Source organism: Aythya ferina (assembly GCF_964211825.1).
Source record: "Aythya ferina genome assembly, chromosome: 5".
Classification (NCBI taxonomy): Eukaryota; Metazoa; Chordata; class Aves; order Anseriformes; family Anatidae; genus Aythya; species Aythya ferina.
Genome location: NC_140301.1, coordinates 1,678,313 through 1,692,945, shown reverse-complemented (window position 1 = coordinate 1,692,945; position 14,633 = coordinate 1,678,313). Strand labels below are relative to the sequence as shown.

Below are 14,633 nucleotides of genomic sequence, written 5' to 3'. Positions count from 1 at the left end.
TATTACGCATTATGTGCTGGCCTAGAGTCTGCAGCATTATGACAACTGCACATACCGCATCACAAGTCTAATGTTTAAGAGGGATTTATTTAATCAGCCTTAGTGTTCCAAGTAAAAAGCTCATTAAGATGTAGACAATTGGTGGATTATTATAGATGCAACTACAATACAGAGCCGTTATGTACATGCATTTACACACAAGTTTTGTAGAAGCAACAATTAGTCAGGGCAGGTGTTTAATAATCAAAAGAAATTTTCTTACAATTTCCAGAAATTTTTAATGACTTTTCCCACATCACAGGGAATATATAAACAATAAAAGTTTTCTCAGAACATAGCACAGTACGGCTTCAACAGTAGACTGTACTTCTTCTTGCAAGGAAGACACTTGTTCTCTCTCATACTTTCATGTCTACAACTAACAATAATAATCATGCTAAAACACTGACACAAACATCTTGGGACTGTATATATTTCAACAACACAGCTTACGTATTGTTGTTCTACCTCACCTAAAAAGTCTGTAACAACTAAAACCCAGGATATAAACCTAAGTGAAGCTTGGGGGTAGACCCCTTTGATTTGGAAGTACTTCTGGTGTAAATCTGCAAAACAAAGAGCTGAAACCCTTGTTCATAAGTTGAGGCGTGCAGTAAAGCCAGCTGAAACGTCAGCAGCTTGAATCATTCCACTAGGAGGAAAACGTTCAAGAAACTGAGGCCAGTAACATAAGTGTAATAGAATTAAGATATTAACAGAATAAATGGCAACCCAGCTCCCCTCTAAGTTATACTGCAGTCTGAGTAAATGCAATCTTAATCAGATAAAGAAATAAGGGTCAGTATTTTGGGGATTTCTGAGGTGAAGAGGGAGAGTGGGAGAAAGGAAAGAGTTTTGCTTTTAAACCTGCATTAGGAAATTGGCAATTCTTGCAGAGAGAGATATTAATAATTAAACAGAGCTTGTGGGTTGAAAAAACAAATCAATAATATACATTAAGATTGGGCATTCCTTAAAAAAAAACGCAAATGCAGGTTATGTATTCATACACAAGAATTTCTATTTACACCCCTAATATCTGTCATTACTATATCAAATTAATCATAACCTTGATTCTTTTCAGACTATAATTCCTTACAGTGTTATAAGCCTGAATTCATTTATAAAACATTATTAGTTGCCTCCAGTAATTTCCTTTAGTGTTTCTCTAGTCAAAGATTTAAGGGCTTTTTTTATTTTGGTGTAAAGCATGTAAAGCTTTTAATGAAAATGAAATTTTAAAAGAAAAACAATTGCCTTCTGTCACAAAGTTGCTAGGAAATTCTTAGTAAGTCATGAATTAAAGTGGACTCTACTATGTTAAGTATCAGCTTGTCTGAAAAACAGGAATTCTTGCTCACATAGAGTACCACTACAATTCCTAAAACCTCTGTTCACTTTACAGTGATTCTTTGCACTTCATTTGAGGAAGGTATCCTGGTAAGATATAAAACTTCTGCTATAGCACTAAATTAAACTACAGAAAATCCTAGAAAATATATGCTTTAGAAAGCAACCATACCATAGTCAGCAAATGGAGTAAGATTTTTAAGAATCTTCAGTCATTGCCAAAACAATTCACAACTCTACAAAAGTTTTCTGGCTGAACTTTTGCTTACATAATGCAAAGCAGCAGAGTTGACAACACCAGAAACTGATGGCCTATCAGAGTTTCCCATGCTATGTCAGATTTCCTTTCTAATTCCCTATAAATCTGCTCTCAAAAACAAGTGCAACAGCTTTCTGGCAAATCTGGCATATTTCTTAGTTATTATTTTAAAAGGATAAGGATTGTCTAATGCAAAGACAAGAAATGTAACCTCATCCAAGCTAATAGCAAAACAGAAAAACAGTAGGACCGCAGTCTCAACGACCAGTCCCAGTGTCTATTTACCAAACTGTCATGAGCTCCTTCAGCATTTTACCAGAGCAGTTAGCCTACAATTTGACCCTAAAAAAGAGGCGACAAATATGTTCTCTGACAAAGAAGACTCCTAACAAAAATAAGGAAATTACATGATGAAAGTAAAAATAATTAAAAAAAAATAATTAAAAAAAAAAAACACTCATTAAAGATACAACAACACTTATCTCCTTGCTGTAAACATTCCTTTAGCAATTCCCTTCACTGCAAAGGGCTCCAAAACAGTGTCAATTTTCTGTGCTTTGTCTCATAAAAATATTCATACACAGGCTGATTACAATGTATCTCAAACACAATTTGCCACGTAAATATAATGATTGATTGGATTTGACAAGCCTCTTCCTAGAACAGTAAGCACTGAAGCTTTTGTTTAGGGACATTAATCAGCTCAGGAAGCCAAATGTGTCACCTGTGCCAGAATGAAAGAAAAATCATCCCCACCTGCTGATAGAACAAATACCAGTAATACCAAAAGGGAGAACCATTAATTGAGAGATTTAATCCAGATCCCAGATATTCAGAGTGGCAGACTTTCACCGGACACTCATCTTTCCTGTAACTGATCACTCTATTAGTAATAATGATCCTGCCCGAATGGCTGTGAAAATCCAAAACATCCAAACGGAAACCTGGAATGGCTTTCTGTAAACTAAGAACTGCAAATCCAGATAAAACTTATAATTTCCCTCCAGTCTGGTCCAGGAACCTTGTGTTTGCACCTTAACATACCAAGTGAAGAAAGCATAGACCGCACTGAAAACATTTGTATGTCCTATAAAGCTGGACTTAATTTAAGAATAATTAAGAAACATAGGTATCAGGGAATAACATATTAAACTCCTTAACTGCATCTTGGCCATCAGCAAGCTTTATTCACTTTCTTAACTACCACTGGGCAGAGGAAGGTAAGAACATTACTGAATACCTGTTCTCAACTTCAAGTTCCTATAGAATGGCAAATGATTATGCAAAAATCAACTGGTAAATTTAAGTGGTAAACTAATGCTCTGAAGCAAGCCAAAATGCTGTCCTCAGCTGAAAAAGGCTTATCTATTATGGGAAGGTAATGATACATCCTAAGCAAACATGAAAGTCACTCAGGTAGTGAAAAAAATTACTCTCCATCAGCTTAAACACTGAAACTTTAATCTGTCATATATATCTGGGACCACAACATGATGCTTTACAAGCAACAACTGAAAGAATTACATGTGATAGTAGCTGTTCTTCCTTCTAAAGTAATACATCTGAACATTCCCACAGCTACACAGATGTTTTCTAAAATACCCTGCAGATCACTGCCTGACCTATCTAAAGATTTTTTCCAAACTAGTTCTTCGAATGTTTCACATCTGCCAGATGTACACATACATTTTTACATGGTTATTACATTTATACGTACACATAAATATCCACGAGGGCTTCACAACAGTTTCTTCATAGGATGATTGTTTTCAACATCCTCACTTCTATTTAGGAAACCCACCTCCCTCCAGACTGTATACTTGTATACCATACATGGACTAAAGAACTCTCACCTGATTATCAAATCCCTGTGAGATTCTGCAGCAATGGGTATCTCACAGCCTAAAGCCAGCATGGTGACACAGAGGACCAAGAAATTTGAAGGAAATCAGTTCATGGGGCAATGTATGTTTTCACATTTCCAAGCTTACAATAATTAAGCCCAATACTTTAAGCACACCCCCGTTCCCTGACTGACCTTCCCAAGCTCTGCAAATACACACTTGCAGCCTGGCAATTTCCCATCTAGATTTCACTTTTTACATTCTTACCCTTGTGAATGGCGCAGCAGGCTCCTGAAACAAAGACTGACGTGAAAAGCCAGCTTAACATTTTGCTTTCCTCACTCCCAGAGATGCTTGAATTCAACCACCACTGTGCTTCTGAATCAGCACGTTCAAAAGACCAAAGGATCTTAGATCTTCATTGTCACAGGAAATCCTGAAACTGAGGTAAATGGATGCCCAGCTCAGAAGACACTCTGCACAATATATGAAGATAGCAAATATACCTTCTGTCTCATTCATTACTGCTGCTAATTTTGCTGTGTCTCAGTTTTTCAGCCACCTGCAATCAGAATTCAGTTTAGCTGATAAAAAGCAAACGTGCTGCAGTACAAACCAGGAAGTTGGAGTCTTAGTAGAAGAGTGAATAGTTCCTTTTCTGCATAGGAGTTATTTTCAAGAAGCTTAGAAAGGACATCAGGACACAATTATATCAGGTTACTGAGCAGAAGAATTGACAATGCCAGTTTTCCTGTGGACTTGCCTCTGTGCCTGTGAGCTCCTTTGAAGATTTCCCAACGTCTAGGAAATGACTGGGGGCATATTCTGATGGTTAGTATTAATAAATGCAACTCTTCAACTGGCACAAGGAGAGAATTTAATAGCCTCCATCATCTGTGGGGAAAACCATATGGATATAATTGTTTCTAAGATTTTTAACTTCTGATACCCAGCAACTTGTCTGTTAGGTTCCAAAATTACTAGAAAGGTAGACTGCTGAACGGAACAGTTTTCTTATTAATTCAGATTCAGAAGTAAAAGATGAAAACTTGATTACTAAACCAATCAGGTAATTGTTTTTTCCTTTTAATGTCAATACTCCTAGTAATGATTTGAAGCCATTATATCATAACCAAATTTTATTGTGTGGATTCCTCATAGTTTGCCTTTTACCTACAGTTCGCTTAATAGGAAGAGCTACACAGCATGGCAGTATAGTATAATTACAACTTTCAAATCTGAGACTAAAAGATTGTATCTAAAGTCTGGTAAATCTAGCTTAGCTGAGCTTAGTGAAATGCAAAAAAGCAAAAAACCAGTCATCGTGCCTTTCATTGGGACAAAGGAATTTTAGTTTATCTTTCATTTTTGGAGCTGCTAATGTGCTAATGCAGGTTCTAACAAAAATACAAATTGACATGAGCTGTCCTGAAAACAGATATCCCCCGGAGTCATGTGAAAAGTTGTGTGGCCAAAGCAGCATGCTCAGGTCTCGATTTTCCCAAATGTAAATATTGGGATTGGTAGTTTCATTCGACCACTTAAGGAGAGTATAAGATTTCCACTTGCGAAGTCTGAACAGAATAACAAGTAATTGTAAATGTGCAGTTTTCCTCCAGCAGGCACTTCTGCTCCCAGTGTTACCTGCGTTGTCTGACCACTGAGAGTTCCAAACACACTGCATAAAAAGGACAGATTGTGCCAACAACACTGAAGCTATGCCAGAGTTGTCTGCTTACATCAAGGGGGCTAATTCCTGTCACACTGCTTTCTCTGTTCTCTGGTGTTAACCAGGAATGATTCAAGCACTGTATTTATACAGGTGTGCAGTTCAGTGAGAAGAAACTCCCTGCTAGAAGGAGCTTTGGTTTACCTTCCTAAGAGGCAACAGAAACTCGTGGTTTATCACGTTTAAATTTGAATCTCAAGAAAATTATACAGCAACATACACTTCACATATTGAAGAAGTACAACTTCATAAAATTGCCCTTTTTTCTTTTTTCCTTTTTTTTTTTTGTTGTTTTGTTTTTGTTTTTAATTTAAAGACATGATCACTTATTCCAGTGAAGCAAGCAGGATTTCTCAAGTTTAAAATAAACTCAGTGAAAAGGGTACGTTTTCCACCTTGTGTTGAATTGGCCCTTGTAGGTAAACTGCTTGAATAAGCTCTGCTTGTTGGATGATAATTGAATGAGCTTGGGGAATTTTACCAGTTCCAGGTGCCTGAGAGTTAGGAGAAAATAACATCTGTTCTCATCAAACAGCAGAAAAGCGAATTACAAGTCACTCTTAATAAATCTGGAGCATGAACATTAAATAAAGAGTAAAAGAGATACACTAAAAATATATTTTTTAAGTAAAAATATTTTATTAACGTAATTTAGGAAAGATATGCTCCTACATCTTACTTTATCTTTTTTTTTTTTTTGTACCATACTTGCTCTGTCATAGCTTGCCATTGTGGCTAAAATTCTTACATTCTCTGCACCATGTTCCTTGTCAAAACACCCGGACAATTATGCAGCTACACACTGACACATGCAAGAACAGCCTGGCTAGCTAGATGCCTAAGCACAAGTTTTAAAAATAGACACAAGATAGACGCAGAGCGCACTTCTAAGTATTTGCCGTTGCCTGTAATTTGACACAGTATTTTATATAACCCATGTAATAATTACATTATCTTTTATACTTGAGGATACTTTGATTCTTTCATCCCATCCTCTTCTTTGTGCTTCAGACCCAGTTGCTTACATGGTGATAAGAGAAAAGTAACTCCATACACATGAGACAAGCAAGACTTGCTCTTCTTGAACCAACCTAGCCCCTGGATACGCAGGGCAGAATTCTGGGACACCAGAAGAAAAGGACAGGGGAAATTAATAGACTATTAAAAAAAAAAAAAAAAAAGAAAAAGAAAAAAAGGTTCTGCACAGATCATCCCTCCCACCTTCAAACCTCACAATACCTCAGATGAATGAATTACTGCATTACTGTGGCATGGCAGTGATAGCTATTTATGTAAGCCCAGCAGAGGAAAGAATTTAGAGCGAGAACTTCAAGTATATTCACACTAAGAACTCAGTCCAGGGACCCTCTGTTATGTGGAAATAATGTAATACACAAACACACACACAAAAAAAAAAAAAAAAATTAATCTTTAACAACAGCTGAAGGTTTTTAATATATGGAAAAATATTTAAAAAGAACAGTCCCTACTAGGATTTGCAAGTTTTTACTTTCGTATGAAGACTTCATATCTTTTTAGTATCAAAAAGGCTGTAAACACACAGTACCCGTGTAGACAGCTTTACAGTTTAAAGTTTATCTTAACTGGAGAGTCAAAACCTTAACTCAATTGCTGAAGATGCAGATATTTAGACTTGTCTTCCACTGAATCTGTGGAAACACGAGGTATAGATATAGAGTAAGGCTGCCTTCCTGTACCTTCCTCTCCCAAGACTGTTAGACAACCTTCTGGAAGCTTGCATGGCATTCCTACCTGGCAAATCCACCCACAAAAGCTAGTTTAAATGCACAAGCTCTTTGTCTTAACCTAGCATGCTTCCTATTTTTGTCCCACACCTGCAACATGCTGACAGTTGCTATTCATATTTCCTAGCTTCAGCACAGCCTATCACAGCCTAAAAGCTGTCCAACACAAAGATAATAACAGTGTAATGAAAAAAATTACACTCAGTTGAGATCATGCCACTTTTATATTTACCACCTCATTACATAAATCAGTAACACCAGAGGTGTTACCTAACTTATGCTTTAGTCCACAGAGCTACTGACTGTCATCAGTATTTCACCACTGGTTGCCATGCAAAGAATATTTTGGGCTAAATGGCTGATTATCCATCAATTCCTGTACAGGTGCTAGATACACAGCCACATGTGACAGAGTTTGTAATGAAACTTTCACACTACATTGGCTGACCCTGCATGCTTTTTTGCAGAGGTCAATGTCTCTTTCTCCATGGTACTAAGAGTTACCAGTACTTGTCCAGGTACTGCAAATTTTTGCAAGACTGTAGCAGAAGCTTTTATTTCCCTCCTCATTTCAGAAGACAAACAGAAATATTCTTTGAAATATATTTAGACTAAACTGTTGTTTGTTTTTTTTTTTAAATGTTAATTTTCAGGAATGTTGCCAATCTGTTTTTAGCAGATGGTTTGCTATTTAATAACTCTAGACAAGGCAGAAAAGCTTTAATTAATAGAATCAAAAGAAATGTGGAGAAATTACATGCAATTTAAAAAAATAAAAATCAAAGGCATTTCCTACATATTGTCAAGCAGACAAAAACATATTGACATGTTGTTACTGCAAGCAGCCAAGGAATTGTTTCACACATTACAACTACCTTAAATTTCCTTTTATGTGTTTTCAAGTTTCCAGACTTCCTCATAACAAGGAGTTTTCCTGTTTCATAAATTTAAAAATTCTCCACCACTAGCTTATTTCTTAATTATGAGAATAGAATCTAGGGCTGAAGGATTAAAAATTTACTCTCAAGAGCTACAATTTGCAACACAGAAAGCTCTACCTTTGCTTCCTTCTTGAAATAAGAAATCAATGTCATGGCTCCCCACTCAGTCCATGACCCAGTATTCTACCTGCTTCTACAGCAGTCAATCATCCTGAAACAGGTCTCCACTAATAAGTAGTGAAACGTGCAGGGTTCACTCTATCCATCAGCTAATTTCTCAGTTACTGCAGAGAGCATTAACAACTGAAAACCCAACTCTAACACACTTCAGGCAATACCTGTCATTTGCATTCACAGACTACAGGAATCTGTTCATATTGCCACCATACTGAGATATTATGCAAACACGCTGCCACTTGGCCTAATCAAGTTCTTGCTTCAGTGCCTCTATTATCATCCACGTCAGCCCAAATCAGGCAATGGTGAAGATACTTCCTATCCTTAAGACAGGGTATACGGATCATCAGTATAGCGATTACAAATGCCTCCTCCACTCCCCACATATTTATATAGAGAGATATTATATATAGAATATAGCACATACATTAAATATTTGTATATACACCTCCACATTCTCTTGCATAATTTTTTTTCTCAAATGAAATTAAGGGGAATAGAATGAACACTATAAAGGTGCTTTTTATAAGTACTTTCATATAAGAAAAAAGCTGTGCTGATAAACTCATTTATGTTGATAGATTTCTCTTTATATGAAATATAACAATAAATCAGTGAAATGGAAATGCTTCTATACCAAAAGCATGTTACACAGCCTGCATTTATGGAAAAGAAAGCTGCAAGTGGGAATCTATCCAAATGCAAGTCTTCGGTCACCATTTTGTTACTGCTTTTTTCTGGCCTTGGTTCTTTAAGTGCATCAATTCAAAAGTTTTCCTGGCATTCTATGCAGCTTTGTACATCTCTTTGGAACTTCTGTTGTTGTTGGGTTTGGTTGTTTGGTGTGTGTTCGTGTTTAATGTTTAATAATTTGAAATTCATTTTAAACTTAAGAGAGCTTTACAACCACAATAAAATATCAGTTAAAGACGAGCTAAAAATCTGTTACATTCCAGTTTAATGATGTCATAACCAGTTATGGCTGACGCTGTAACGTCACAGAGTTCTAACTTTGCAGCCTCTTGAAAGAGGAGGACATCAAAACAACAATACCTGATTGTAACATGGGCACTCTTCAAGAGGGAAATCTTAATGGCGCAGGAAGGGTCTGTCCCCACGTGCCCAAAGATGAGCTGGCGGGGAAGAAGACCAGCCTGGCTCAACAGAGAATTGTGGCTTGATCTTAGGAGGAAAAAGAGGGTTTATAATCTTTGGAAAAGTGGGCAGGCCACTAGGGAGGACTATAAGGATGTTGCGAGCCTGTGCAGGGACAAAATTAGAAAGGCCAAAGCTCATCTGGAGCTCAATCTGGCTACTGCTATTAAAAATAACAAAAAAACGTTTTTATAAATACATCAACACAAAAAGGAGGACTAAGGAGAATCTCAATCCTTTACTGGATGCGGGGGAAAACCTAGTTACAAGAGATGAGGAAAAGGTGGAGGTGCTTAATGCCTTCTTCGCCTCAGTCTTTAGCGGCAATACCGGTTGCTCTCTGGACACCCAGTACCCTGAGCTGGTGGAAGGGGATGGGGATCAGGATGTGGCCCTCACTATCCATGAAGAAATGGTTGGTGACCTGCTACAGCACTTGGATGTGCACAAGTCGATGGGGCCGGATGGGATCCACCCAAGGGTACTGAGAGAACTGGCGGAGGAGCTGGCCAAGCTGCTTACCATCATTTATCAGCAGTCCTGGCTATCAGGGGAGGTCTCAGTTGACTGGCGGCTAGCAAACGTGACGCCCATCTACAAGAAGGGCCGGAGGGGAGACCCGGGAAACTACAGGCCTGTCAGTTTGACCTCAGTGCCAGGGAAGCTCATGGAGCAGATCCTCCTGAGAGTCATCACACAGCACTTGCAGGGCAAGCAGGCGATCAGGCCCAGTCAGCATGGGTTTATGAAAGGCAGGTCCTGCTTGACGAACCTGATCTCCTTCTATGACAAAGTGACGCGCTGGGTGGATGAGGGAAAGGCTGTGGATGTGGTCTACCTTGACTTCAGCAAGGCTTTTGACAGCGTTTCCCACAGCATTCTCCTCAAGAAACTGGCTGCTCTTGGCTTGGACTGGTGCACGCTTTGTTGGGTTAGAAACTGGCTGGATAGCCGGGCCCAAAGAGTCATGGTGAATGGAGTCAAGTCACTAGTGGCGTTCCCCAGGGCTTGGTGCTGGGGCCGGTCCTCTTTAATATCTTCATCGATGATCTGGACGAGGGCATTGAGTGCACCCTCAGTAAGTTTGCAGATGACACCAAGCTATGCGCGTGTGTTGATCTGCCTGAGGGTAGGAAAGCTCTGCAGGAGGATCTGGATAGGCTGTACCGATGGGCTGAGGTCAACTGCATGAAGTTCAACAAGGCCAAGTGCCGGGTCCTCCACCTGGGGTGCAATAACCCCAAGCAGAGCTACAGGCTGGGAGAGGAGTGGTTGAAGAGCTGCCAGGCAGAGAAGGACCTGGGAGTGATGGTTGATAGTCGGCTGAATATGAGCCAGCAGTGTGCTCAGGTGGCTAAGAAGGCCAACAGCATTCTGGCTTGCATAAGAAACAGTGTGACCAGCAGGGCTAGGGAGGTGATCGTCTCCCTGTACTCGGCTCTGGTGAGGCCGCACCTCGAGTACTGTGTTCAGTTTTGGGCCCCTCGCTACAAGAAGGACATCGAGGTGCTTGAGCGGGTCCAGAGAAGGGCGACGAAGCTGGTGAGGGGTCTGGAGAACAAGTCCTACGAGGAGCGGCTGAGGGAGCTGGGCTTGTTCAGCCTGGAGAAGAGGAGGCTCAGGGGTGACCTTATCGCTCTCTACAGGTACCTCAAAGGAGGCTGTAGCGAGGTGGGGGTTGGCCTGTTCTCCCACGTGCCTGGTGACAGGATGAGGGGGAATGGGCTAAAGTTGCACCAGGGGAGTTTTATGTTGGATGTTAGGAAGAACTTCTTTACCGAAAGGGTTGTTAGACATTGGAACAGGCTGCCCAGGGAGGTGGTGGAATCACCATCCCTGGAAGTCTTTAAAAGACGTTCAGATGTAGAGCTTAGGGATATGGTTTAGTGGGGACTGTTAGCGTTAGGTCAGAGGTTGGACTCGATGATCTTGAGGTCTCTTCCAACCTTGAAATTCTGTGATTCTGTGATTCTGAGATGAATAGGGATACAATTTTCATGTAAATATTGGTATCTTACTTCTGAATTTCTGAACATATGCAATCTGAATATTTCTTCTTTCACTACAGAAAATACACATGATTAAGATTAAATAGTCTGTTTTAAAATACGAGCATAAATTAGATCTAATGGATTTAAGACTTGTATTTCTGAATACTATATTTCAGATTAATTAATGCAAGAAAATATTTATAATAATCTCCTAAATGCTAAACTGGTTTTGAAAGCAACAAGAAAGCAAAAGGCTTTCAGAACTGAACCAGAAATGGTGCATTGTTTCTTCCTACTCCACAGAAACTCAATATGCCTTGCTTCATCTGCTTCAATAACACTAGTGGAAACTATAGAGTTTCCACTTAATAACTGTAGTTCCACATTAACTAAAACGGCATAAAACATTCACAGACTCTTTCACAGCCTTTAGCTTTTTCTCTACTTCTCTCCTCCTGGACCCTCCTCATCGTTACACATGAAGTAAACTCATCTTCTAGTAAGAAATACCACAGAAGTTACAGCATAATACTCCCCCACCCTTCATTTAAGCTGCTTAAAATATTCTCGTTAGCACAAGTAGAAGAGTTATTGCTGTTATTGTAATCACGTGTTGTGTGATCATGCGATATACAGCTGCTAAATTGCAAATACCTCAGAGAAAAACAAACAGAAAAAAGTGATTTTAAAAATTATGCTGTGCACTGTTTCGCAAGTCCTATTTATTCTGTGCACACGGAAATCCTGTAAGGCGTTTTCTCTAACAATAACCTTATTGCAATGATAATCCTGTAATGGATAGGTACAGATTTACTGGGTCTGCTGTGCTAGAAAATTTTATCTGTCAGTTTTTCTTTTACCTACAGCATGCCAAAGTTTCTTGCAGAGCCTGTGGCAAGTCATGACTTGATACAGAAAGAAAAGCTTCAAAGGAACGTGAATCCACCATGAAAGTGGGGACTGATAATTCACTGCATTAGTTGGATGATTCATGAAACAGATCTGTATGTAGATCCAGATTTCAGACAGGCAAGTAACAGACATGTTTTCCCAGACTAAAATAAAAAAAAAAATAAATCTGTATTATCTTCCTAAAGTGAAGGCTAGAATTGCCATTTATCTACAAATATGATCTGTATTATCTATGAAAAAATAGAAATGCTATCTCTTTTTCTTACATTGTCCAGAAAACTGCTTATAGAAATCCTCTTTTCTCAGAGATCACCTGTGACAGTTCTAATAAAACGAAAATCCAAACACTCACATTTTACATAAGAATTTTGATTTGGAGGAAGTGAGAAAAGAAAAAAAAAACGTAAGATTTCCATCCCCCGTCCCACATTATTTGAGATCTCAAATTTCCAAAAGATCCAAGCAGAAAATTATGCAATTATGTGGTATTTTAGATGTGCTAATTATAACTTGCATGTTGAGAGAGGCATTTACCTCATACTTCAGAGATCATGTCAGTCTCAATATCAATCAGGCCCAGACCTATGGTGGGAGAGCAGATGTGGCTACCACCCAGTACTGCCATGGTTGCCTTCAGCAGGATTTGCACGCTCTCTCTAAGCTGTTATTACTGGGACAAGAGAAGACCTTTTTTCCAACTCATCCAAGCAACTCTGTTGGTAGCAGGTTTGACTGTCTGCTAATGTGTATAAATTTGGCCATACTAGTTCCTATGGCCATCTCCTCTGCCCACCTTCCGTTGACCTTTCCATAGAGACTAGGATCTCTTCAAGGCTACTGTTCCACTACATATTTGTGCACAGTGAAGACTGCAAGACAACTGAGATTTCAGCTATCTGCCACGGTGCTATTGTGATAGAAATAATATATTAAAATTTCATGTAATGTCAATAGAGAAAATAGTAAGAATCCATTATGGATTTGAAAAAACAAAGTCTCACACTTTAAAGGCTGAGAATTTCAAGATAGCAACTTAGATGTTCCATCTCCGTATTAAGACGGACAGACAGAATGACAGAATATTCTTATTTGCTCATTTTAAAAGCTAAGTAAAGGAACCGCTGGCGAGCTATAATAATTGCAGACAATGTCTTGGCTCCTGAACATCCCTGCCTTTGCTCAAGAAACTTGGGATATCATGTTAAAAAACAGCACCTGGATTACAAAGCACCAGTTAAGCAGAGAAAATTTATGAAGAAAACAAACAATGCTACTGCACAAAAAACATACGTGCACAGCAGAATTGTATAACCGTAGTCAGAATAGATTTAACAGTAATAGCAGCATGAAGAGAAAACCCTAAGTTTTGTGTACCTGGCAATTTCAATGTTTGTTCAGAGTATCTGTCCATACTGTCCTACCAGAGCCTGTTATTGAGCTACTTCTCATGTCCCCAAAAGAAAAGGATCCCAGAAGTTTCTAAAGAGAGACTCCAGAGGTACCACTAGAATGCCAAGGGCAGCACAGAAAGATTCCTCAACAGGTGACAGCAGTGCTATTGGTCTCTGCCCATAATACGGCTTAGCAAACAAGGCAAGAAGACATAAAGATGATTTTAAATACAAACTGATGAGGAAAATTAAGAGTAAAAATAGTCTGTCAGACAAATGAATTTGTTTCAGAGGAGGCATGACAAGATATGAACTGAGATTTCACTGTTGTATTTGAATGAAATTTCATTTCATTAAACTAGTAGATTTGCCAGTTGTGGACCAGTAAATTACTTCAGCTATTCTCAGCAATCACACAGTATCTGCTCAGGGCTTGGAGGCAATCCTAAAACATTACAGCCCTCTGTAGTAGGTCCAATCTCCAACCTCTGAGACAAGCATATCTAACAACAATATCTTATGGCTTCATTAAATGAGGGCAGCTGTTAACCAGCTAGAGCTGATTCGTGTCCTGTTACATCCCTTGTCAAACCGTATACATATATTAGCAGCTGACGAACAAGTTCCTGGGCTGTTCTAATGGCAACCAAAGATTTTCCATCATCCTTGGGAAGGTAGCTAAACCATCTTCACAACTGCCACATATACCTTAATATCTGAGCCTAATGTTCACTTTTTTAAATCCCCATAGGTTTTCTTTATGTAGCTTGTCTCTAACGTTCAGATTGCTAGTAGTAACTTATCCCATCATACTGAATCTTATGTATGCTTTCATAGTATAATGCTGATGACAAGACCTTTCTGTTGAACACAGAACTAAAGTTAACTCCTTTTGTGGTCTGTCACAGGCAAAGGAGCAAGGTTGGGCAGGCAACAACTTAGTCTTTCTGGCCCTAGAGGCAATGAAGAAACTTAGGTCATGCCAGGTTCAGTGATAAACAAGTGGTTTTAGCCTCTAAGTTTACAATATAATAGAAACCCTTATACTTTGCACACATGCACTTACAAGTTCAGATCCT

The 14,633-nt window shown here is 38.9% G+C and overlaps 1 protein-coding gene across 9 annotated transcripts in view; it reads right to left on the bottom strand.

Moving 5' to 3' along the window:
• The window catches only part of GALNT18 (polypeptide N-acetylgalactosaminyltransferase 18), a 246,548-nt gene that overhangs the window by 195,022 nt on the left and 36,893 nt on the right, over positions 1–14,633 (bottom strand). Inside the window, exon 1 of one of the 9 annotated variants that reach the window (XM_084519787.1) lies at positions 3,760–3,835. The exons of the other annotated variants lie outside the window; for them this stretch is intronic. Coding sequence (XP_084375913.1) covers positions 3,760–3,820 — 61 coding nt within the window. The 5' untranslated portion in view covers positions 3,821–3,835. Of the gene's footprint in view, positions 1–3,759; positions 3,836–14,633 lie in introns of those variants that run through there. 9 annotated transcript variants of the gene reach the window in all.